Below are 25,112 nucleotides of genomic sequence, written 5' to 3'. Positions count from 1 at the left end.
GAAAGTAATATAATATTTTGACGTATAACAAGTGCTCGCTACAGTAAGCAACCGTGAGAATGCTCCAACTTTCACAACTTATGAATTCTTTATTCATAAATTGCTGGTAAATGTCGTCTTAATGTGGACAACTTTGTTTCTACCGATTTTTGCATGAGTCGAAAAATGTGAGACTTGACGGTGTGATGCGAAAATGACTTGGGTGACATCTTGAATTATTGGACGGATGTGTGGTATTTGCGATCGGGCGATTTACAAATTAATGCTGTTTATTGCAAATAGCAGTTACTGTAAATAATATATTTGATCTGCTGCAACAGATTTCGGGCAATTGCAGCGGCGCCGAGTTCTGTATTTTCTCTTCGGCCGCTCTTCCTCTTCGACGATTGACTCTTCGAGTTTTTTCTTTGGTGCTAACCCCATTTCTTTTTTAATATCCTACAAATAGAGAAACGAGTTTTTAAAATTATTTATTATTTGTGATTTTATTAATCTCAAAATTTCATACTACAAATGTTTAAAATGTACCTCTATGGCTTTAATGATTGGATAAAGTGGTCTCACGCCTTTCGATTCTTCTAAAACTTCATCGCTATAAAATAGAATCCTTTGGTTAGCTTTATCAATTGCAGCTTTTGTCGCTTCAACCTCAAGAACTTCTTTTTCACGTTCTTTGTCCATTTGTTTCTCTTCCTGATGATTAATATCAAATTATCTATTTTATCGATATATCTTACATTGCGATACTTATATAAGGAAAAGAAAAATATGAAAACTTCATATTTTAAATAAATAATATATACTTTGTGTAAAAATTATTTCAAATGTAACATGCATTTACACGTAAAAATGCCCGTTGCAATATAAGGAAAAGAAAAATATGAAAAATTCATATTTTAAATAAATAATATATATTTTGTGTAAAAATTATTTCAAATGTAACATGCATTTACACGTAAAAATGCCTGTTGCAAATAGAATCTACATAAAAAGAAATAATTAATAAAAAAATAATTATTCTCGATGTTTACACCTGATTATTATAAAATTTATATTAAAGAAATATATTCTTACGATATCCTTTTGTAATTCATTGCCGTATTCCAGTTTTTGTTGCCATTGTTGTTTGCGTTCTTCCAAGTCAATCTGTTTGTTATACTCGTCTCTCTTAAATCTCTGCATCGTCTCCCAAGCTCTCAACTCCTTTTCTTCTTGTCTTTGCTTGATCTTTATTGCTGCATCATGAAGCCTGTATTCTTCTATGAGAGCGCGCATTTTCTCTTCTCGTTCCTTTTGTGCTTTTTGCTTTTCCACTTCGATTGCTTTTTTCTCTTCAACAGCTTTTTCCAAGATTTCTTGCTCTTTAGCATCGCGAACTTTCTCGAGTGAAACATATTGCTTCTCTAAAACAAAATTTATTAATAGATGGATCCATTTTGGTCATTTGAATTCTGCATATATGATTTCCGAAAGCATTGTACCTATAATTTGTTTCTGACGCGCTTTTTCTTCCTTCTTCTTTAACGCTAATGATTTGTGAATTTTCTGTATTCGATCTTTAGCTTCTCTATAAACTTCTATTGTTTGATCCTCTAATTCTTCATTATGCTGTAATTCTAGTTCAAGTCGTTTTTTTTCCTCCATCGCTTTCTTGAAAAATTGCTGTAATCTCTTCTTTTTGTTCAATATCTATATAAATGCAGAGTATATATGTTAAAATCTTTTTTTGGAGTAAAAAATATTGTTTAGCAGTTATCGGGATCTTACATCTTGCATCTCTTTCTTTTTCATGAGTTGCATATCTTGGATCATGTTTGTTTGATCCCGTTTTTCAGCTTCTAATTCTTCCGTTGCTTTTAATTTATTGTCCCTTTCGTTCTCTTCGATCCTGATACATAATTAATCTGATAATACATGTTGCAGTATAATAAAAAAATAAATATATATATTTCTTTGGCTTTGATACTAATAATACATTTATTCAACTTGTATTATCTAATATTATTTAATATTATTATAATATCTATCGAATATTATTATAAATCTATCTATTAATATATTAATATATACATTATATTAATATATATATATAATAATATTATTATAAATCTATCTAATATTTTTTAATGTTATTATAATATCTATCGAATTTGTACTAAAATATTAATATTCTTACAAACATTTAGAATTATATTCTTACGTTTAAAAAATTAAATTTCTATTAAAATTAATGTTTACTGTTTTTTCAAAGCAATCCTGTAATCCATTGTTTTTTTCGTTTCTTCTTCCATTTCTTGTTTCTTCTGCTCCTCATATTTTGCGATGTCTGTTTTAATGGAATTAGCATATTTTTCATCTTGTTCTTTGTCCATTGCTCTAATAGTCTTTTGCAACGCCACTTGAGCGTCCAGCTCCCTGAGACACTAATATAAATCATAGTGAACTATTTTGAGTTTAATTAACGGTGAGTCTGGCTTAGAAATTACATGAACACTCCTTTCGTGAGAAAGTACCTCGGAAACGAGAAGAGCACGATTAATCTGTCGGCACAAAGGCTTCTTTTGCTGAAGCAATCTCCTTGCTTGCTGCACCACTTCTGCACGCTCCGCTACCTTTTTCTCTGCCATTTCCTTTACGAACACTTTCCTCTTTTCTTCTTCTTTTTGCTTCTTTGACAATAATTCTTCCCTCTGTCTCATCTTAATATTCTATTATTAAATCATTTTTGTTTTAACAATATTATCAATCGTTGCTATACAAAGTAAAATTATAAATAAATTTTAAAACTTTCGTAAATGTCTTGTTTAAAAATTTACTTTTACTTTGTTTGAAATATTCTATAGTACATGTTGATTGCGAAGATTTAAAATATATTTTTATCTCATTAAAAAAGTGCATTAAAAAAGTAATACATATTTTAAAATTTAGAAATTAGAAGTAAAATATTTTTTGTATTTAATCGTAAATACAAAATCGTAATTTTGAGTTGAGAATAAGTCAAGCATACTTCTATTGTGCTCTCCCATGTTTTACTTTTTTCATAAGTCGCTTTTTTCAACGCTGCTATTTTTGCAGCTTCTTTTTCTTGCTGTGCTGCTAGTCTATCTTCTTCTGTAGTATAATCCACAAAACGCTGAAAGGTGTCCTTCGTTACTACTAACGCTCGAATTCTTTCAGACACCTGTGTAAGCGCGGTTAAATTTTCAGAAATATTAGACACAGAAGAAATTCAGTCTTTATAAATTCAATGTTTGAGAGTGAGAATAAATAAAAACACTCACTTTGGTATTCTTGAGCGTCTGGCCGGGTTTCAAGAGATACGTCGTGTACATTTCCGGTTGATGTATTCTTTTCCGCACCATTTTAGAAAGGAAAAATTATGATTAATCGGCACGGAAACAAAGTTGTTCAATATGAGTAGCTTGAATTTCTGCTGAAAAGCTGCTGAATACAAGCTATCTTCACACAGCACGAATGGTTGACATAGAAACCAAATAAAAGCGATCGATGTGACTTAATAAAAGAACCGAATAAAATCTATTACTTAAAATCAATACTTCTAGTACTTATATGTATGAAAAATGACATTTTTTTCATATCAATGTTTAATATTCTAGAAATAGAATCACTAACATAATTCATTTATATTACTTACGAAAAAATTCAAACTGATTATATAGTAACTATTTATAAATCTAAGTAATCTAATTAATTTATTTAATTACAATTCTTATATTTATTTATTTTTATATTTTGACTGGAACGCTTTTATACATTTACGCTTATAGAATAAGAAATTAATAAATAATAATATATTATTATATCTTAAATATTTTATGAACTTTATAGTTACTTTCTATTTACATTAAAACTCAAACAATTCTCATTTGACGTCATAATTTAGTTTCTAGAATATGTATATGTATTACTTTTGATTCTGACAAGTGAGATTCAACTGATAATAATTTTTTATCTATAAGTTCGAAATTGTGAGTCTTGTTAACTGATATTAAAGGTGCGTTTCTATTTGGCGTTCACATCATTTATGAGCATCATTTCTCTTTGTTTAACATTTGATAAACAAGGATAAAATAAGAACGCTGTAAATAGCACATGAACACATCAAGCTTTAAGTGAAGTTATAAATCTGTGTTGTTATATGATAACGTCAACAAAATAAACAAGTAATGACGTCATTATCTGATCGTGAGTATAAAATATTCACAATAAAATATATTCACTTTTAGTCATTAATCGATTAATATTGATTACTGATCGTGAAAATGGAAAGTAATTTATATTTCTTTGTATTTGTATTAATATTATTATATATATTATATATATTATTATATATATTAATAATACTATTATTATTTCTATTTATCTTCATATGTTGAAAATAATACGTATGTATTTATTAGCGATAATGATATAGATAACGTTGCCATGATGCGTAACGTAAAGTATATTTACCTTATTGATTCCTTGAAATCGCGATTGCATTCAATACCGATCTCAGATTTTTCTAAGGTTTGATTTCAGCAAGTAAAGATTAACTTTAATCTTGGTTCAATTTATTCTTTATCTTCATTCTAAGATTTCTAATTCTACGAATTAGGAAAATGAGCAAATTGAATTACTGAGCCGAGAGAAGTTAATACATTAATGGATTCAGACTTCCATTTCTATCAGTGTAGATTAATTTTAATCTCGGTTTTTTTTCTTTTTTAGTTTTACAATTAGAAAAAGATGAATTAGTTGAACTGAAATTAAAAGTAAATTGTACTGGCTCGTTTTTACCAATATAGATTAACTTTAATCTCAGTTCAACTTACTCTTCATCTTTTTTTAGTTCTAAGAATTAGAAAAAAGATGAGAAGTAAGTTGAACCAAGATTAAATCATATAATCTATAATACATCAGTATTGTACAGAAACAGGCAAAAATCATCTCGCGAATTCCAGTCATTTATCATCCGAGCAGAGTTTTTTTCCATCGTCGTTCGCTACGATTCCGACATTACCGACATCGCGTCGCGTAATAGTTCTTGAACTTGCCGCAAGATGACGGCGAAGCGTGATCGTGCACCTGTGGTGACAGCACGTGCTACAGCTGAGTGGCGGTTCGGTTATCGGGAAAGTGAGTATAATATCGTAGTGGTTGAGTGTTTTTCCCGGTTTTTCCCGTGCGGCTGCGATATCATCGACGCCGACGGTGTTCCCGAGGGACATCTGGGGTACGTTTGAACGCATACATACCGGCAAGTTGCGTCGCGGTACAAAGCTGTTTACGTGACGCCGACACGTGAATCGAGACCGATATTAAGGCCGTAACGTAAATCCCTCAGGATTAGTGCGTAATCTTGGCTGCATATTCCCATGATAACGGATGCCAAACGACCTTGGGACGCATTCCGCGCGAGACGTTTCGGCACGAGTTCCGGCGCGCGCGAATTTGCGAATTAATGGCGGCGATTGAGTGTCGGTCCGTGCATTCTGTCGGACGTGCATTTCGTTCTCGGCAATGCTAACCTAAATCGCGTATGGTGATAATTCGTCTCGACGCGACTGGAATATCGGTTACTACCTCGCCAGGTAGTAATAGCGACGTGACGTCATCGTCAACGGGGGAGGCGATCTCATTTTTTGAAATTCTTCTGAATTCCGAGCGGGATTATCGCGATAAGTTCTCATCCGATCGCTTCGGAATCGCCGTGACGATTCCCGCTTCGCCACTCGATCCAGTTGATTTGTTTTGTTTCGCGCGGCCCGCTTCCGGGATACGCGCGCGAATTTTGGTGTGCGCGCGCAATGGCGTGTGGACGTTCGGAGGTCGTTGCGCCAGGTGATGGAGTGAAATCGATAAAATATCGACGGTGGAATCGCGTCGGGTTGCACTCGAGTCGCGTCAAAAGGAATCGATAAAGTGCTCAAAACCTTGGCGCCTTCGTAAAGTATATGGCCTCCAGTAACTCGCAGCACATATTGAAAGCTCGAGTTGGTTGAGAAAGAGTGCAATTGCATGTTACGTTATCAGACCGAATCACGCAAGTTCGAGGCTTTTGTTGATACGAGTGGGATTGATCGCCGTATTTCACGGAAGTTTTGAATACCGTGATCGAATTTCAGACCGAATCGCGATTGCGGCCCAACATTTAAATAGATAGTTTTGTATGTGAGAGAAAAGTTCGTTTAAATTAAAGTTTATTGTATATATTAAAAAAAAATGATGTTATATTAACAGTCTTGTTTTTAATTGAAAATAATTTTATTAATTTAATAATTTTATTAATTTAAAAACACTGTTAATGGAACAAATACATCGTGCTTTCATTTTAATAAAATTGTATTTTTTTTTATTAATAATGTCATTGAATTAATGAAAGTGTTTTAAATTAAAATGTTGATATAACTTTTTTTTAGTGTAAGTAACTCGAAGTAAACAGAAATATTTTACGTGAGTTATTTTATGTAATATTTTGAAATTTGCGCGGGATATCTTCCTCTAATCGTTAAAAATTATATTTTTTATTACTTGACTAATTTACATGAACGATTATATATTTTATTACTCGACTGTTTTTGTATGGAGATAATTTAACGTAAATTTATGTATAATCAATATATTTGATATTGCTTTCGACGTAATTATTTTAAATATTTGTTTAGTTACTTTTATAAAAACATGACAGCATTTGCAAATTAATTAACGCAACATGCTGCGCGATTATTTTTCATGTCTGCGATCAGATTTAATTTTTTACGATATTATAAACTCGCCTTGTATACAAATTTTGAAGGTCGATAATGATAAATTTAAATGTCGCGAGACGCAGTTTAGTAGAGCGTGCTGCGAAACAATAGACTACATTCGATCCGATTAACCCTTTCGCACCGGAAAACTATTTATATCGTAGTGTCGCTACGTGGCGTGTTAAAGTGGATTCAATCGAATTAATTAAAAAATTCAAGTGATATCGAGAAAATGAGCGATGTCGCATCTTCGCATTTGGCACGTTTTCGCTTTGATCGCATTGAGAAATTAAAAAATATACATATTGTACAGGATACTTTTTTCGAAAAATCGTTAACATTGTGTTTGATCACATTTTTGCTTGTTGATAAAGAGTTAAATTACAAGATTTCTGTGTGACGTATAAATATTGGCACCAAATTATGTGAATTAGACAATCGGTATACTCTATAATTTCCAATCTGTCTTTTATAGCGATAACACTTATATTCTTGATATGTTTTCAGGTAAAAGTGGTTCACAGAAAAGAAGGAATGAACTGCAGGGATTCTTAGAAGCTGTATCAGGGTGAGTGCATTCTTAATTAATTTGATTAATCTTAATTTGTAATTTAATTCTTTTTGAAATATCTATATTTAAATCGAGTATTTTTAATATTTTCTTAATTTATAATTTAATTCTTTCTGAAATATCATATTCAAATCAAATATAGAGTACACATATTTTTTTTGTCTAAAGATTTATTTAGCCAACTAACGAATGATAAAAAATGTTTTTTTTAATACAAAGTGTGAAATCTTGAAACTTAATGACGCTCTCGCATTTTTAATAAGCAAAGTAATGTTTTATACCTTTTCATAATATGTAATAAATTTCAATGTAATAAATTTCAAATTAACGGTATAATTTTGTGTATATATTAATAGAAAATTGATACATTATTCATAAAAAAAGAATAAATAATTCTGCATTATCTCTAAAAATTTAAAGATCTTAAGATTTATCTTAATCTATACATATATCATTGGGTAGGTTGCACAAAATCACTTGAGTATGTATTGCTGATACGAAACATGTTTATTAAAAATCTATCATCTCTACGCCTACTACAGTAAATATCACAGGTACACGTTTCTCTATCACAAAATCTTCCGCTCGGTCATTTTTATACATATATTTGCGCCACGGGAGATACTAAATGGACGCGCATTTTGCGGAATCACCGTAATCGCCGCCTCGTAAGGTCATTCGTCATCGTCTCACATTTGATGCTCTTAACCGTTAGTGAGACTTGTATAATAACATTACGGCGAGAAAATAAAAAGAAAAAACATCCTCAATAAAAGTATGAAATAAACAATAGAAAACATCTAACTGTCGAGTAAATTAAAGCTTCAGCCGCGTGCGGCCGCGAATAAAACTACGTATCGAGATCCCAGTGTTGTCCGACTCTTGCGGAACGTTATCGAAGTTGCTGGTAGTAGAACGTCATTGGAGACATGACGTTCGCCTTGGTACTTCCGCTTCGGTCCGACTGCCTTTGAGCAAGTGAAACTCCCCTTAAATCTAGGTGATCTTTGTAGGGGTAGACTCTTCGTTCTTTCCTCCTTGCGATGTCCGTTTCGTTCAGATCACAGAGAAATTGCAACACCGGCGTCGATAGTTGAAATCCTTCGGATTCGAGATCTTTTTTTCGCCGGTTTACTCGGAAACTTGGGCGAGTTTGCCGTGTCAAGGCAGAAGTTTACCAGGGCCGCCAGATGGGTTCGTTCGGCTTAGCTACCTGCAGGAGACCCTGGTGGCTCTGGGAGACAGTATCGATGTCGGTTCGCACCGGGGATGGTTGGCTGGACGCTGGCGTCAACGGCATCGGATACTCATCGGCGCTGAGTTCGCTGGTGGGTGATGGCGAGGACTGTGGCGCGGTTACGTGGATGGTCAACGGACCGGTTTTGTCCATAGAGTTGAGTTTATGTCCGAGATGTGTCATCAGCTTGGTGCCAAGGGCAACGTCAACGCCAGGAGTGGCTGCTAAGCAGCGACTGACTTCGTTCGCGCAGTGTGTGTAGCCGGCACGGAAGCGGTCTGCGTCGATCACCGGATTCGCCGAGAGACGTTGTTGACGCTGAAGTTTGTGCAAGTGACGCACCGTCAACTCCAGAATATCTGCCTTCTCCAATTTCGCTACGTTCTCACCATCACCGGCCAGCGCGGTCACCATTAGATCCTTCAACTCGTCCAAGCAGCGATTGATACGCGCTCGACGTTTGCGTTCCAACATCGGTTTCATCACCTGCGAATCGAAACGAACGCATCGCTATAGATCAATGTCGCACTCGACGTTTAGAGAAAAACTTTTTGAGAATCTTTTATTTCATGTGAAAAAAAATGTCAAAAATCAATTCGAATTTATTGTTAAAGGAAAAACAAAGTTACAAATTAATTTGAAGTTCATGTGACGATTAGAGCGATTGTTTGATTGAAATGTCAAGATGACACCTACCTTTCGATACTGATATGTCCTAGAGATCGGCTGTTCCTGCCCATCGGCTATGATAATCTGCTCGTGCATCTGCATGATTAATCCTTTTTTTCTTGCGGCACAATCAAAACTTCACTTGATAACTGTATATTGGCTTATCGCGAACGCGACCTTCTCGTGCTATCACACCGGTTCGTCGAACTCTAATCGTCGCTACGATTACGAGTCACTGCGGTTGGCGGAAGGAAACGTGCGTGTATCTGGATAACACGTTGGTCTCCAGCTCGACCTTTGAGTGAACACGAACAGAGCGTGATTGTAGCCGTGATCGGGCGAGGCTTCGACTTATATAGGCAAGGGCCCCCATGTGGACGGAGTGAGGGGACGAGTATGGGACCGCATAGTGGGGGACAGGCCTTCCGTGGGAACGGTCCGTAGAGGTTGGTTCCCAAGCAAGCACACCACCTGTAAGCGGCAGCTGCCAGACACGCGCCCACACCAAGCCATCGTCACCGTTCGTGCGTCCTTGTTGCACCTAGCCGTGGCGCGGAGTCGATGCTCTCTACCTCGGCTGATCGTCGACGAGTGGTTGTGCCATGGTATGCGCGGCTCGTAATCGTCGTTCTCTGTCTTTCTCTTTCTATCCATCTATCTTTCACTCCTCTCTCGTTCTCTCCACCGTTCTGTCCTGTCTGTTTCTCTCTATCGCTCATTGGCGCGTATTTCTACGAGCGCTCATACGGAAGGACTAGATCTCGACCAACATCTCCTTCTCCTTGCTTCAGGCAAAATAGAGGAGCTATCTTTGTCCCACCTGTAAAGTGTAGCTTCTTCCATCGCAGACGCAGCTTCCATATTCGTGCTGGATCTTCTTATCGTGATTCCGCGTCCCCCTCTTCCTCGTAGTTTCTTTTCTCTCTGTCTCTCCTCGCTTCTGGTTCTCCCGCTTCGGCCGATCGAGGAGCGTGCTGGGCACAAGTCCGGCGCAACTCCGGCGCGTGATTACAATCCCACTGGCTACACGATGTTAAATCGTGTACCGTGTGTCTCTGTATGTGTGTACATGCGCGTATTAACCGTCCGATCCGGTCAACGCCGCGGAATGATATCGCGGCCATCGGTAGCGCGATTGATCGATCATTTTACGCGTATAAACGCAGAGAGGAAAGGGAAATCGCGGACGAGCTTGATAAAGCTCGTTGGTGTCAAGCGGTATGACAAATCGATCGTTACTGACTTGATCGTGTAACAGAGCGAGACCGCAATTAATTAATCTTGCTCCATCGCCGATTTTCTGTTTTCGTTTCCGAGTAGCACGCGCGTTCCGCATCGACGAGTGAATGGGATTCGAAGAACGAATTAGATCTTTAATAATCGTTTGTTACGCTTTATTTTACCAATTATTAGGAGCATAATAATAATTATTTCCCGGTTGGGAAATAATTATTTTTATCTTCCTTGTTCTAGGACATTAATTTTTTAAATTGAGATTGCAGAGATTGCTATTTTTAAACTTTTGATCTAAAAAAGTTCTAATATTCATTTGTTGTTAATATAATATGACAATGTTACGTTTATTGCTAGATTCAATTCACTATCGCAGTACATTATTTAGGGATTAATACCAAGTAATTACGAAGAACGTCAATTAAATTTAAATAAAAGTTAGTAACTTTAACTTTATTGTGTCTACTATGAATGTGATTGATATCTCAAGTTCAGACACTCACAAAGTATATAATTTTAGCAATGAAACAAGAGAACTTGGAATTACAATTCCAAGTTCGAACATAAAAAATCAAGACTCTTTGCTTTCGCTTCGACTTTATTGTTATTACTTTACTGTCCGTGAATTTCTCAGGCAATGAAGCGTACCGCGGTACTTCACTGAGGCCTCGATTACGCATAATTATCGGGTACATGGATAATAATTACAAAGAGTTAAGGAGCAAAAAGTCAACTACGCTTGGATATTCAAAACGTTGCTCTCACTCAATAACGAGGTGGGAGAAATCCCTTCATTCGTGCTATCCGTCGATCGTAATCTATCGTCGACCGATGAAAATTGGAAAAAGTGAACTTTCTTAATCCTTTTAAATTTGATTTTAATAGAATCATGTTTAAAAAAAAATTTTTTTAATGTTCAATTCAAGGACGCTTTAATAAGTAATTCATGCACTGAAAAAAAGGATTGGCAGCAAATTAGATAGTAATATGGCATAATATTTTTAATTGGTTTACAGCCAATTTTTGGTTGTTAACCTATCGAAATTCTATACTGACATTGCGGATTGAACTAATTTTTTTAATCAATTAAGATGTATCGACTTTTTTTTGTAAAACAAAATTTAAAAAAACGGTCAGAAAGCAATACTATATATAATACAAAAAAGTTTTTATTAATTAATTTACTTTATATATTATTAATCATTTTTTTTAATTTCGATTTTATTTTTCAACATTTATTATGTACATTTATTACATATATTTTCAGATAATGTCGATAGTTCAAATAATTTCAATGGATAATCTTCAAATTTAATGTATATTACAATATTCACAGAATCTGAAGAAGTTAATTTTGCGAAGATGCTCATAAAATTCATTCTCCCGCGTTGGATTATCGAAACAAGTATTTTGGACGCGCGCGCGAGGACACGTTTCCACTTTGAGATACTAATTTCAGCAAGCCACTGACTAAATTATATCTTATACGACCCTTTTTCTGCTCCTCCTATTCTTCTTCCTCCTTCTGCTCTTACTTACTGTGCCTTGTGTTCCTTTTCTTCGCCCTTTGTCTGCTCTTTTCCTCTACATTCTCCATCTACCTATTCTTGACCAGCCACTTCGTTTATTTCGCGGTCGAAGCGGATAGTTAAACGTCGTTCGCACTGAATAATTACTCACGCTTGTTTCGAACTTCTCTCGCCTCATCCTTCCTCATTCGACCCAAGCAATCTCTCCTTTTCTGTCTTGTTCACTCCGTCATCATTTTGGTTTTTTTTTCCTTTTACTACATCTCTTCTTGCTATCATGACTTTTACAAAGTATCCTGCTTTCTTTTTTTCTTTCTCTCTTTTGCTTCTAAATCTTCTAAACGCTTTTCTCTTCCTATTCTATTTTTTTTCTCAATATTCTCCTTCGTATCAGCCAATTGTACATGTCGTTAACGAGTGGTGGTACTTTGATAGAATCTGATCTGCAAGATATAACACATCTCGTAACTCGTTTCCTGTTTCGTTCGCTTGCTCTGCTACTTCAATCTCGGATCTCTTCGTCCCCGTGCGATCTCGTGGGACCTAATTAGCGTGATGTTACCAGGCCTTAAGTGTCTGAAACACGTCATGATGTAGATGTAACCACGAAAGCCGGGCGTTCAGTGAAAGTGGAATACAATTTCCGAAAATAGCTTGTGATACTTGAGAATAGCACAACGATACTCTGTCTTGATTTTCATATTTTTTGTTATTTATTTGACATTTTTTTAACATGTCAAATGAATAACAAAAAAATGTAAAAATTAAACAAACTAGATGCAAATTTCTATTGTATTATTGGTTTGATAATATTTAAAACAATTGAAATTTAAGAATTAAATTTTATTTTAATCACTCATGTATTATTAAAAGAACTATTAAGCTTACTTATTCATATTTATTGAAATACTTCTCGTTAGAAAATGTCAAGTCTTTAGATATTTAATAATATCTGTATATATTCGTATTCGAATCTAAATCATATATCTAAATCGTACGTGATTATATGAAACATCATGCAAAGTTACATCGAAACAGTTAGCATGTCGTAATCGGAAATTTTGCCTAATGTTCCTACGTAGTGCTTGCACGTTCAAATGCACTTTCTACACGTATAATGCCCATTACGTCATTTGTCGAGATTAAAATCACAGAATTTAATAACGAATTAGTCGAAAGTTGAGTAGTAAGCGAGCCATTTCACTATCATTTTCACGATGCCATAACATTTTGATGATCTGTATCTCCTGCTATAATTCACAAATCCGAAAGATAAATATATATCAACATATGAATATTAAATAAGAGATTTGTATTTAAAAATATAAAACTATAAAACTTTAGAGAATACGGCTTTGAAAAAACCCAAAGCATTAATTGCGGATTATTATAATTGTAAACTAAGATATCTAATATTTAATATGAAAATTTTTTGATCTAATTCTAAAGATTATTTAGTTTTAGCTGAGAATATTAATAAATAGTTTTATTTACAACATTCTTGTTTTTCTCTCTTTATACATACTGAGAAAAAAATTGTTTATTTGATTAAATTAATTGTTTATTATTCATATATTTAAGTCAAATATAATATGTTTGACTTAAATACATTCTTCATCGAAAGAAATAAAGATGAACTAATTAATAATAAATTAATTTAGACAAATAAACAATTTTCTTCTCAGTGCATGCTATATATTGCATATTTTATATTTTTTAATAGAGTAGGGGAGAAAACCATTTATTATTCAAACTTATGCTAGAAATATAAGATGATTCATCGATCTTGCCTTATAATTGAATAAATATTTTTTAATCTGCTAGCAATTATTCAGTTAGATCTGCGATTGTTATGCTTACATGACTAGCGATCATTACAGTGACACATTTTAAAGAGCAGTCTTAACAATGCTTCATGTTTCGACAGTTTATCAATCATTTTCTTATTGTAAGTCGTTTTTGCGAGATACGAGCACTTATTCATATCTCGAGTGTGACGAATAATATAGAATTGATTTCATATCCGCTCCCGGCACCCTTCGCACGTGCTCAGCACGTGGCACGTAAAGTTAATACAGTGAACGGAAGGAAGGATTGACTAAAAATCAATGAACAAGTTATAGACGATTCTTTTCAGATATTAAAAAGTACACAAGAATATCGAAATAAAAATTACAGTCATGTTAGTAAGCTGTAATTTATTAAACAGATCATCTCTTTATTTATAATAGTGATCACTTTTTAAAAATTATTTATAAAATATTCTATTAATTTAGTCGTCTGATTTCTTAACTTAAATAAGATATTATTAATTAAATGGTTTTAGCACTTTGGAATTTACGCACGAGATGACATTTTATTTTCAAAAAATATTCGCTAATTATTTCGGACCTTGAAGTCGCAATAAAAAAAAAAAACTTGTGATGAACAAGTCTTTTTGACGTCAAAACGGATCTCATGTATGTTAATCATGGCTGATAATAACGTCGTGGCGGCAGCAGAATCGATTATTAGCACACGTGTTGCAACGGCGTTCCGACAAGTTCCCGTCGTTGCGGCAACTTGTATAGCGCCGACAGATGCGGCGGCGCACGAATTTTCTCACACTCTTCGCGGGGTTTTTACTTTCCCAGGTTTCTCTTACATCGCGGTGGTGCACACACGCGTGCGGGGTCGTGCGATCGCGTGCTTGGCGAGATAGAGAAAGAGACTTATTAGTAAGTACATCAGCTGTTCGTGAACATATGTCACGAGTCGTTTGGCTCGTGCCAATGAAATCGTGATCTCACCCCGAGGCCTTGCCCTTCCCTTATATATCCCCGGGATATCAACTACCCCTCGTAATGTCGGTTCGCATGCGTCGATTCGCGCTCACGTGTAGTACTCCGAGGAAGTCGAAGGTAAAGGTCAACATCGGGGATACTAACAGCGACGTTTGGCAATAATTAATTAGAGAGCACCCGTGAGAATTTCCTTTATTTGTCCTCGATAGTTCTATTTCGCTGCGCGTGACGAGAAATAATAAGGATTCGTTTTGGATGACAAGGTAGCAATCGAATAGTCATTTTATAAAGAGTGGATAGGTTTATAATTTTCATTCATTCATTTTTAAATTGAAATAGCTTATAATTCGCGTTATAAGAACACATTGACTTTAATAGGTTTCATTATTATCGAAGTTATATGTATTATTTTTTATTATTCTTTTTTTCTGAAAATGTAAATGTGGTTATCAAGTATATTATACAATCAGTACTTATCAATTAATGTAGCAATACGATGAATCGTGAAACGTAATTTATAGTGAAACGTAATTTATAGTGAAACGTAATCTGTTAAGGCAAACTTAGAAGACTACAAGGTGTCAGATTCTAAGTTATCGTGAGAAGTCGACCGAAATGAGATTTATACTCAATTAATTTCTGAACTCTTTGTCGACTGTAGAGTCATATTTCGCCGTATGCTCACAGTTAATGTGACATAACACAAACGACCTTTTGACCTACTGCGTGAGTAAAGCAATCATGAATATACATAAGAACTGCAGTGAGAAAAAGGAAAAGAAGAAAGAGTAAGAGTGGAATATTCTCACGGGAGCGTAAAGATTCACCTGGTGCCTCGTGTACGTTTGTCAAGCTGCTGCCGTGCACTTCGCCCTATTTAAATGACCTCTTCCCCACTCCGATTACTTCTTTTTTTAACAATATATTACCCCAACACTGCGTGGCACGTGCTTACAATGCCGACACACGCCGACGTTACTTCCGTATGCACGGCCTTTCACGACATCCCGACTGTATCCGGTAGAACCAGAATTGACCGGCTTCTCGTGACCTTCGACCTTTCGCGAGGTTCGTGACTCGTGGCATAACCCGTTCTCCATTGCAAAATTAGAGTAGCCTCTAGCTGAAGTTTGAACTCCGAGTTTATTGTTTGCATATGTAAACGGTGTAAGTTGTTGCATACGTATTGACGAACTCTAGATAAAGTTTCCAAGCCTTTAAAGATGGATTTGATCGTATCGAACGAATAGAAGATTACGTATCGAGAAACTTCACGGGCAGATACACGTTTCTGACACGTGCACTAAATCATCGGGTAATGAACAACGCTACACACCATCCTCGTGCCGGACAATTGAGGTTCAAACAGTTTATAGACTTATTTGATATTTCAACGATTATGCTGTTTGATGAATTCTATTGAGAATTAAGTTGCAATACATCGCGTGAACAATTTTTAAATTTTGTACATATTGACGACTCAATTTCGGATTTATAAATTCAGTCGCCACCAATTGAAAGTAATTCAACATCATAATTCAATCACATTCAATAATATAATAATAAATATAATACGTACAGTATTACATAAAACATGATATCAATGTCATAATTTCGCATTCAACAATTACATTGTTGAATGCGAAATTATGACATTGATATCATGTTTTAATTGATATTAACTAGAAGAAAGTATCTTTGCTAATAATTTTATAATTATTTAGATAGAGAGTCTCTGTTATATTTGTTACATACTATTCTACTTTCCAATTTAATATGCAATTGTAAATGAATCGAAAGATAGCGCGAAAAGGCTTTTTTTTCTATGCGGCTCAAAATCGATTTAAGAAGTCTCGCAATCAGATTCTGAGTCGATCGTTTGTTGGAGCGAAAGGGGCCCAAAGGCGTCCTTTGTGGGCAGTCTCGGGCTCTAAGATTGCGCACGTGCTCGGCTTTCCCACGCGTATAGCACGCAGCCGGCCCGCGCTCGAAGGAGAGAGGACACCGAGACGAGAGAAAGATGGGGCACACCTTGGGCCCCCATTGTGTCGAGCACGGGTCCTGAGACAGTGAAAATTAAAGACCTCCTCGACGACCCCGCATCCACGGGGCCCCAATCGCAAAATGGCAGTACGTGCGATTGCACGAGGGTAGTTCTCGATTAGCAAATGATCCTTAACCGACGGAATACTTTTTGCGATTAACGACATGGAACGGATGGCGTATCAAGCGGCCGGATGCTCGTTAATGATAATAGTAGAATGTGTGGCGTACATTATAAGCATAGTAATGGATGGACACGTATGCACGCTTTTTACTTAATAATTTTATATTAAATCCGCAATTTACATCAGTGCTGTTTTTACTATTATTATTCACGTTTTCACGTTAATATTTTTAATTTTAATTACTTAATTTTTTTTTGTAATAAACTGATTATTTTTTTTTGTAATAGTACATTATTTAAATGATTTTTTAACAGTTCAATTTTTTCTGTCGGATTTACTGTCCAGAATTCGAAATTCAATATTTTATTAGAAATTCTGATTTACTTTATATATTTTAGAAATTTTTATTTAAATATTAGGTTTGATGAAATCATGAATTCTATAATTTTTACGCGATACCCGCAATTTCAAAAATTTTTTGTATTATAGGAAATTTTTGAGATTGTTCTCATCGGTTGATGAATTTTGCGCCTTTAATCTCTCCTTGAAATTATATTTTAATAACGCCTATTATTAAAATACTAGTGTACTTTTGCTTCCTCTTTTCATCTAAGTTCATTATCCTCCTAACTTATATAACTTTCTTTTCAAGAATCCAAATAGTTTTGTCGAAAATTTTCAAAAATTTTTAGATGATACGATACTTGGGACCAAAGCATGTCCAGAAGTTTGCATTTTTTATTTTTCGAATTTTGTATTATAAATAGCATAAGAGACTAAGAAAACAGATAATTTTGATTTGTGGAATTTGTTACTTCACGATGAGAGAAGTTTGAAGATTGAAGGGAAATATGGCCATTTCGATATTACTTATTTTACGAGTTATTTCTAATTGTTTAGTTGTGAGAAGTAAAAGGAGAAGCATTAAGTCGGAAATTAGAAATATAAAATTTCTTTAGTTTTTTTTTGCATTATTGTTTTCTCTTGTTGAGAACGATGCATCGTTCAAGTTGTACAAACATCGGTAGTTTTTTATTAAAAGACGACCGATTTCACAATTTGAAGATTTCTGTCTGCAATTAATGATACAAAATGTCTAAATTCGTATCATTAACATCTCGTTATACAACTTAATACATATATATATATATATATATATATATATATACACACACACCGAGATATATATAGAAACTAGATTTTATGTTTTCTTGTTATGTTATGATATTTTTCATTTTAGAGAAATAGCGAAGCAAAGCCTCTTCGATTAATAGGATTAGTATAGATTTTTTATGATTTCACAGTACTAAGGAATTAATGTTAATTCGAGGACGAAGTCAACTGAAACGAAGACTAAAAATATTTTTTTTATACGAAATATATAAACAAGATATTTTAACAATGTTACAAGTATAATGCGTGAACTTTTATTTTGTCTTTGCAAAGAAATTTGCATTTTTTGTTTTAATGAAAAATTATATATAATATATATTGTGATAATTCATTCTGTCGTGATATTATTTATTTGCGCACACGTAAAAACTTGCAAAAGCGGAAAGTTTTTCTCGAACATTGGATTGCATGACGCGACTTTTAGCAATGCAGTCGTGTATCTAATCTTAATGTCCTCAGATTGACAGGCTACAGAGATTTCTGTACCGAAATTCCAACGTAGCTTACTCATCGTTCTCGTAATTTTCTTTAAAATTAAGATAGGGCTTTACAAGGAAATCAATAAGATGACTGGTCAGAAATTTTATGTATGCTCGAATGAATGCGAGTCCTAAACTTTGCATGTAATCACACATAATTATCTACCTCCTTCTCCGACATTAATAATTGTCAGTCGGACTTCCTTTTTAATTTCATTTCCTCTTACGATTAAACGAATGTCGAATGGAGTAAAAAAATTGCAGAATTGTCGATCATGAATGCATTGAGTGAGTGATATATTTCGAAACATCAATTCATTAAAGTGAATCATTACTTTTTTGTAAACACGCATTTTGATCGAGGTTTTGTAATAACTTGAGATAAAGATCTCTATAACAGATCACATTAATAATCGTATTAATATCATGTGTAATTTTTGCAATTTTTTGAAATTAATAAATTTAGGCTGACAGAAATATTCATTAAAATGTTTATATTCAACAAAAAAGAACGCTTACAAAATTTATTTAATAAGTTATTAATAACAAAGCGGTTCAATTTAAGAAAAAGGGGAGGGGATGATATTAGAATATTTAAAAAAAGTTATAATATTTATATAAATAATAATAAATTATTTTTTTTATACATGTAATAAAAAGAAAGATTTTTCAAACTAATAATTCGATTATTTATACAATACAACTATTTTAAAGATACATAATCAACTTTTGGAAAAAATATTTTAATTTTATTGTAGTTCTATATAGGGGAAAAAATTCTACCACTAGTTATTAATTTAGAAATTAATTCGTGATTTTTGACAAATTTCGCCAAATCTTATCGAGATATGAGATTTGTAAATGCCACGTTTCTCGTTTCATATTGTTTCAACGCGTCGCGACCCCTTTACATTATCAGTACACCTAACTTCACGACTTTCATCGTCGTTGCACCTTTTCCTTGCGCAGTGAAACCGCAGCGGAATGACGCGTAAAACGGCCGTTTCACGCTTGAACGCGAAGCGTGCGTGATTTCGCTTTTAATCGTGCCGGAAGCCGTCGTTAAGGGGCATCCGTTAATTGGTCCTCTACCTCGGTCATCGGACAAAAATTATGTACCTGCCTCGACCGCGACGCGCCCTGCAGGCATCGCGGCGCGCGCGCGCGCGTGCATTAATATACCCGCACGAATGAATGGCGGCTCGGTTGCTGCCGAGCGGGCGGACGGACGAATGAAGGAGAGAAGAAACAGGCGTACTCTCTCGTTTCTGGACTCCGAGATCTAACTACCACCTGCCTCATTTTCCCACGAGCCTCGAGCAAACCTCTCGAATACCGATGAGATAGACGAGGACGAATCGCTCACCGGTGCAACGAGGAGAGACCAAGTGATGTGGCAGCATGTAAGATGAGGATGAGAGAAGGTGGTGGTCTTCTCTCTGGTAAGCAGGAACGAGATACTCCAGGGATATGGGCCCCATCGAGTACATCTTTGCGCGTGTCTGTATGTACGCGCGCGCGCGCGCTCGCGGTGGTCCGGGGTGCCAGGAGAGGAGATCTTGAAACGTCGGGCAGGTAGAACACGTGCTGGCACGAGGTGAGTCAGACGCGCGGGAATATCGGAGCGCGCCCGCGCTCTTCTCTCTCTCTCTCTCTCTCATTCTTTCTTTCTCTTTTACTTTGTTTTTCTCCTTCTCGTTCAAGTTGCGTCGTCCGTGCACTTATCCGCCTGTCCGTTCCTTCTGTTTGTCTGTTTTGTTTGACAGATCTCCTTTTCTTATGTATTAAAATAAGAAAATATGAATCGAAAATATCGTTCGCTTATTCGCTAGAAAATTCTGCTCTCCTATAAAGTTGTCAGATCTAATATCAATATTTCTAATCTCAGACATGTCTCATGGTGTTACAAAATAGATAAAGTATTTGAGTTAAATTTTCAGTTAGTAGTCTCACATAAAAAAACTTCATTCAATAATCCATTTTTCAACCATCATCTCAGATATGTCAGAAATGTTGATATCAGATCTGGCAATCCTAAGCTCTCCTATTTTCATATATTTTCTTCATACTCTGTTTTTCTTTTTATTAAAAGAAAAAATATCTGCGATATAAATAAAGATGTTCACCGTAGTATATGCCGAGGGTGTAACACGGACGAAATTGCGCGTGCAACGATGCAAGGAATGCTATAACTCCGGTAATTACGTGTCGTGTATCCCGCGCGTTATTACGCAAATACGCTTACGAATACGCACCAACGTGACAAGCAATGTAACATTCTCATGCAGATCTCCCAAAGAGATAATGTGCGCTGTCGTGTTCTCTCCTGTGAACTCGTCGATTTCAAAATTAAGAGCCCGCAAGGGATCAGTTCGCGGTAGAAGAATTTCAATTTATCTTATTGATCAAGTCTCTTCTGACGTGATATTATTTCGAAAAACGTCACCTTAACAACTCTGCATTAATATGTGCAATCAATGCAGATTTTACCATAATAAATCTCAATCCTCTCAAGATTTGATATTCGAATATTACATTTTTGGAATTCAATTTTGAAATTCATTGCAATAGTAACATCTATATTGTATTTTATTCACGTTACTAGATATATTTTAATTAAATTATCGTATGGCGAGTTTGATTAATAGAGCGTTATATTCATTATTTAAATAATGATTATAGTTTTCTATTGAGTCTCATTATTTAAATAATGAATATATATGATTCTCTATTAAATCCTCTTAGGTGTGTTGATTTCTAGTGTAGAGGGATTTTAAATGAATGATGAGATAATACCTTTGATAATAAGCCATCAAGAGAGGATACGATGAACACACACCTGTTTTAAATCTTCTACATTTCATTAGAATGGATGAATTTTCCTTGATTAGTCGCGATGCAACCTTTGATCAAAATCTATTCGGTCACCGTTTCTTCTCTTAACTCCTTCACGCTCTATTCCTACGCGATTAAATTAAGATGATTATCAAAAGTATATTAGAAGCTTGTTCTATCAGTAGCAATATGTGGAAAATGTTTATCTTTTTTTTTTTAATATAAAAAGAAAATAACTGTTTTATATTGATATTTTTTAGTTAATATTGGTAGTTTTTAAACGAAAATTTGTTTCCCACGATCTTTCAGCGTTACAACAACCCGCCTTATTATTTTATTTAAAAACCGTAAAAATCGTAAGAACCGCTTCTTAAAAACCGATCGACGGACGTTTGCGAGTGGAACGGTATAATTTTCGGCGATTTAACGGGTTTTTCTTGCACGAACAGGGACGAAGTGCGCCGCGTTGAGACTTAATTCGGCGTCACGAAAGCGTCGCGGTATCGCAGAAGAAAATCCCTTTGAGTTACAGGCACGCGAGGCAAACAGCGTCGTTAAAACGGTAAGGGGGACCCGACTATTAAAGCATCGATAATTGAATGGAACCGCCATCCCAGTCGTCCCTGTCAGTCATCAATATATTATTGCTGTGTCGATCGATGTCAGATCGTATCCACTGACGATTTGAGATCAGAGATGATATTGCGAAATCTAATTACCCGCATATCTTCGATTTTTCGTCTGACATGCAATCATTTAGCCACGGTGTTTTAATTTATTCAGAGTTTCGCGGAGGTGCACACTTTGGCACTGTTTCTTCGTATCTTCGATTTCTGGGAAACGTTTCTTTATGAACTATAATGACTGCTGAGCAAGTATTTATTAGATTCTTATTTTGCAACATCATGATATTTTATTTTATTTCCATTGAATTTTATAAAGCCATATTATGCATTTTTATTCTAAATGTTTAAGATCTTGCTCATTATTTTTTAAGAGAGAACGAAGAAAATTTATCAAAATGAACAAATATTAATATTGCATATATTTTATTCAGTTTTGTAAATATTTTTTAAATAGTCACGTCTGTTTGAATTAAACAACATTTATTCTTAATGAAAAGAAATTGCGTACACGACGTCGGAAGCAAATTAACTCTAATTGAACTGTATAACGAAACAGCTAGCATGAAGAAGATTTGTTTCCATTTGAAGTCTAATTTATCTCTAATAGCGGCCGAGATATTTGTAATTATTTATCAAGGTCGTGTTATGTTTCCTTTTCAGATAGTTTGTGTTGCACACGCATGATTGTTGGGAATTGAATACATACGTATCCCGGATAGAAGTTGTCAAAGTATCGGACGATTAATTGTTTCACACATGTTACATTGATTATTTCTACGAAACTGAAAACTCGTCTCGAAGCCAGTTATCTTGGTTAATTAAATTTTTCGCCATCATGTTAATTATTATACAGCGTTGTAATCTGAAAAAGGACATAGTCTTAAATCGAGATGACTTAATCTACACTGCCAATAACCGAAGTACAATTGGTGTGCAATGCACGTGCAATTTTTAACGTTTCAACAATACGGCTTTTGATCAATATAGATTCACATTGAAGATAGCTTCTTATGCTCGCGAAAAAACCGGTCGGTGGACTTGTTAACATTCGATACCTGGATAATGTATATTATTTTCTGCAGGGCTAAATAATTGCAAGGTCATAGAAGTTATTAAAATCACATTACAATTGTACATTTCAATTTCAGTGAACTAATGATTTATATTCTTTATTTGTAAAATTTTATTAAATTACTTTAATAGAGATAGAGAAACAAGACATTTAATTTATGTTTATATAACGGTGATTTTATGACTAGTGTTTTTAAAATAAGAATTATGCTGAAAAATATCTCTTCAACGAAATTTTCATTATTTAGATAATATCTTTCTAGATTTCAAAATATATTCGCATTTACGGATTTAAAAAAATTGAAGTTACTTTGATTTTATCTTGTTTGGAAAATGTCTTAGCCCGGCAAATTCTTAGCCCCACATTGAGAGAAAAGTGTTTTTATTTGTGACTATAAAAATAATTGTGGTTAGGAGTTCCATTTTTTATAGCTACTATTAATAGCTACTATTAATAACTAATAATGTTAATGATAATTTTAATTATGTGTTTATAGTTCTATAAAAAATATCTATTTACATCGAAATTGACTATAAATTATATAGTCTAATTATGATAAGATTTTTTTTCTCAACGCAGGTTAAGGTATTAATTATATGCTTAAGAACGTGATAATGCAGCTTGTCAATGATAAATTCAGCGCATTCGTAGAATCACAAATTCCTTGGAATCCGAAGGGGTTTCAGCGTTATTAATGGCCGCTTATTTTTGTCGCTCTCGACGTGCTCCATATGGCGGCACACCATGGGTAGCGATAGTATTCCGTAAGACGTTCACCACAAAGCGCCATTCACGATTCTGCATTTGTCTCTCGTGTGAACCGCGCCACGAGAGGATCCGGTCGACGTCGTCGTTGTCGTCATCGCTGTCGCATTCCTCTTCAAGATTTGACGCACGTGTTATCGGCGTCTTTTAGACACCAATTCCCTTTCGAGAGCCACAAAGCGTCCTTTCATTGCTTAATTAGGATGCTTTCTGGGCGCTCTTACGTGGCGAGTGTGTCTCTTTGATGCCGCCTCCGCTTGCCTGTCTTCTTGTATTACTGTTTTCGGACTGATTAACGAGTTGGAAAAGGCCACCTTTCATATTCTCGTCGTCTATTGCTTCCTTCCGACTACAATTATCACTGCGACCAAGACCTTACATAAACAATTCGTGACGAATATTTTTTATCGAAGTTTAACTTATATTATCTCAAGTTATTAGAGTCAGATTAAGATTGTAGGAATAATATGTATTATGTATATCTGAGAATATGAATATTATATAATATACAGATATTTTTAAAATATTAGAAAATAATGAAAGGAAAAATTTAAATAAAATTTTGAATTAATATTACAATTAATGTACTGTTATTACGCACTCTCTAAATGATGAACTCTCTGAATCAATGGATAATCATTCATTGATATCAGTGCCAATATATCACTGGTTATCAATGAATTAAATGTGAGATCCCTAACCTAGCTAATCTTTATTGTGTGTTTTAACTAATCTTGTTTTAGTGCTTAAATTCAGTGAATATGATATTGGAAGATTGAAATTAACGTGCAAATATATCAGTATTTTAGTTATATAATGCTCAAACAATCTTCCTTTTTAAATTGAATTTCACTAATTATCAGTGCAAAGTATGCCACTGAATAATTAGTGACTATCCACTTTTCAGATTCAGATTTAGAGAACATATAAATACAAATAATTATCATGTAATGATTGCTCATGGCGATCTTCTCGACCTTTTTTCCTTATTAGACGTTGATGTGGCATCTTTTAGCACGAGTCTTTCCTATATAAACGTAACAGGATCCTGTACGGGTGTTCCTCAGGTCCGCTTCTCGAACGGTTTCATTCCCACAGTTTTGGATGTATTGAAATGCACGTCAGAAGAATTCACCCCTATGCGCACCATGAAGAGGGTGGATGTCAAAGGAGCCATAGAAAAATTAGAACCATCCTCTTTTCAGGAAGTCTCTCTCTCT

General features: G+C 34.8%; 2 protein-coding genes across 2 annotated transcripts; both read right to left on the bottom strand.

Moving 5' to 3' along the window:
- Positions 1-285: 285 nt before the first annotated feature.
- On the bottom strand, positions 286-3,362 carry LOC105622884 (coiled-coil domain-containing protein 173-like). The gene is made up of 9 exons (XM_012204292.1): positions 3,282-3,362; positions 3,008-3,181; positions 2,514-2,708; positions 2,239-2,423; positions 1,768-1,888; positions 1,482-1,650; positions 1,075-1,403; positions 529-693; positions 286-438 (listed from the first exon to the last, which is right to left on the bottom strand). The coding sequence occupies exons 1-9, from the start codon at positions 3,360-3,362 to the stop codon at positions 286-288; spliced, it is 1,572 nt and encodes a 523-aa protein (XP_012059682.1).
- Positions 3,363-8,497: 5,135 nt separating this feature from the next.
- On the bottom strand, positions 8,498-9,331 carry LOC105622841 (enhancer of split mgamma protein-like). The gene is made up of 2 exons (XM_012204251.1): positions 9,257-9,331; positions 8,498-9,046 (listed from the first exon to the last, which is right to left on the bottom strand). The coding sequence occupies exons 1-2, from the start codon at positions 9,329-9,331 to the stop codon at positions 8,498-8,500; spliced, it is 624 nt and encodes a 207-aa protein (XP_012059641.1).
- Positions 9,332-25,112: the final 15,781 nt, after the last annotated feature.

The sequence above is a fragment of the Atta cephalotes genome (genome assembly GCF_000143395.1).
Source record: "Atta cephalotes unplaced genomic scaffold scaffold00049, whole genome shotgun sequence".
NCBI classification, from domain to species: domain Eukaryota; kingdom Metazoa; phylum Arthropoda; class Insecta; order Hymenoptera; family Formicidae; genus Atta; species Atta cephalotes.
This window is presented reverse-complemented; position numbering and strand designations above follow the sequence as displayed.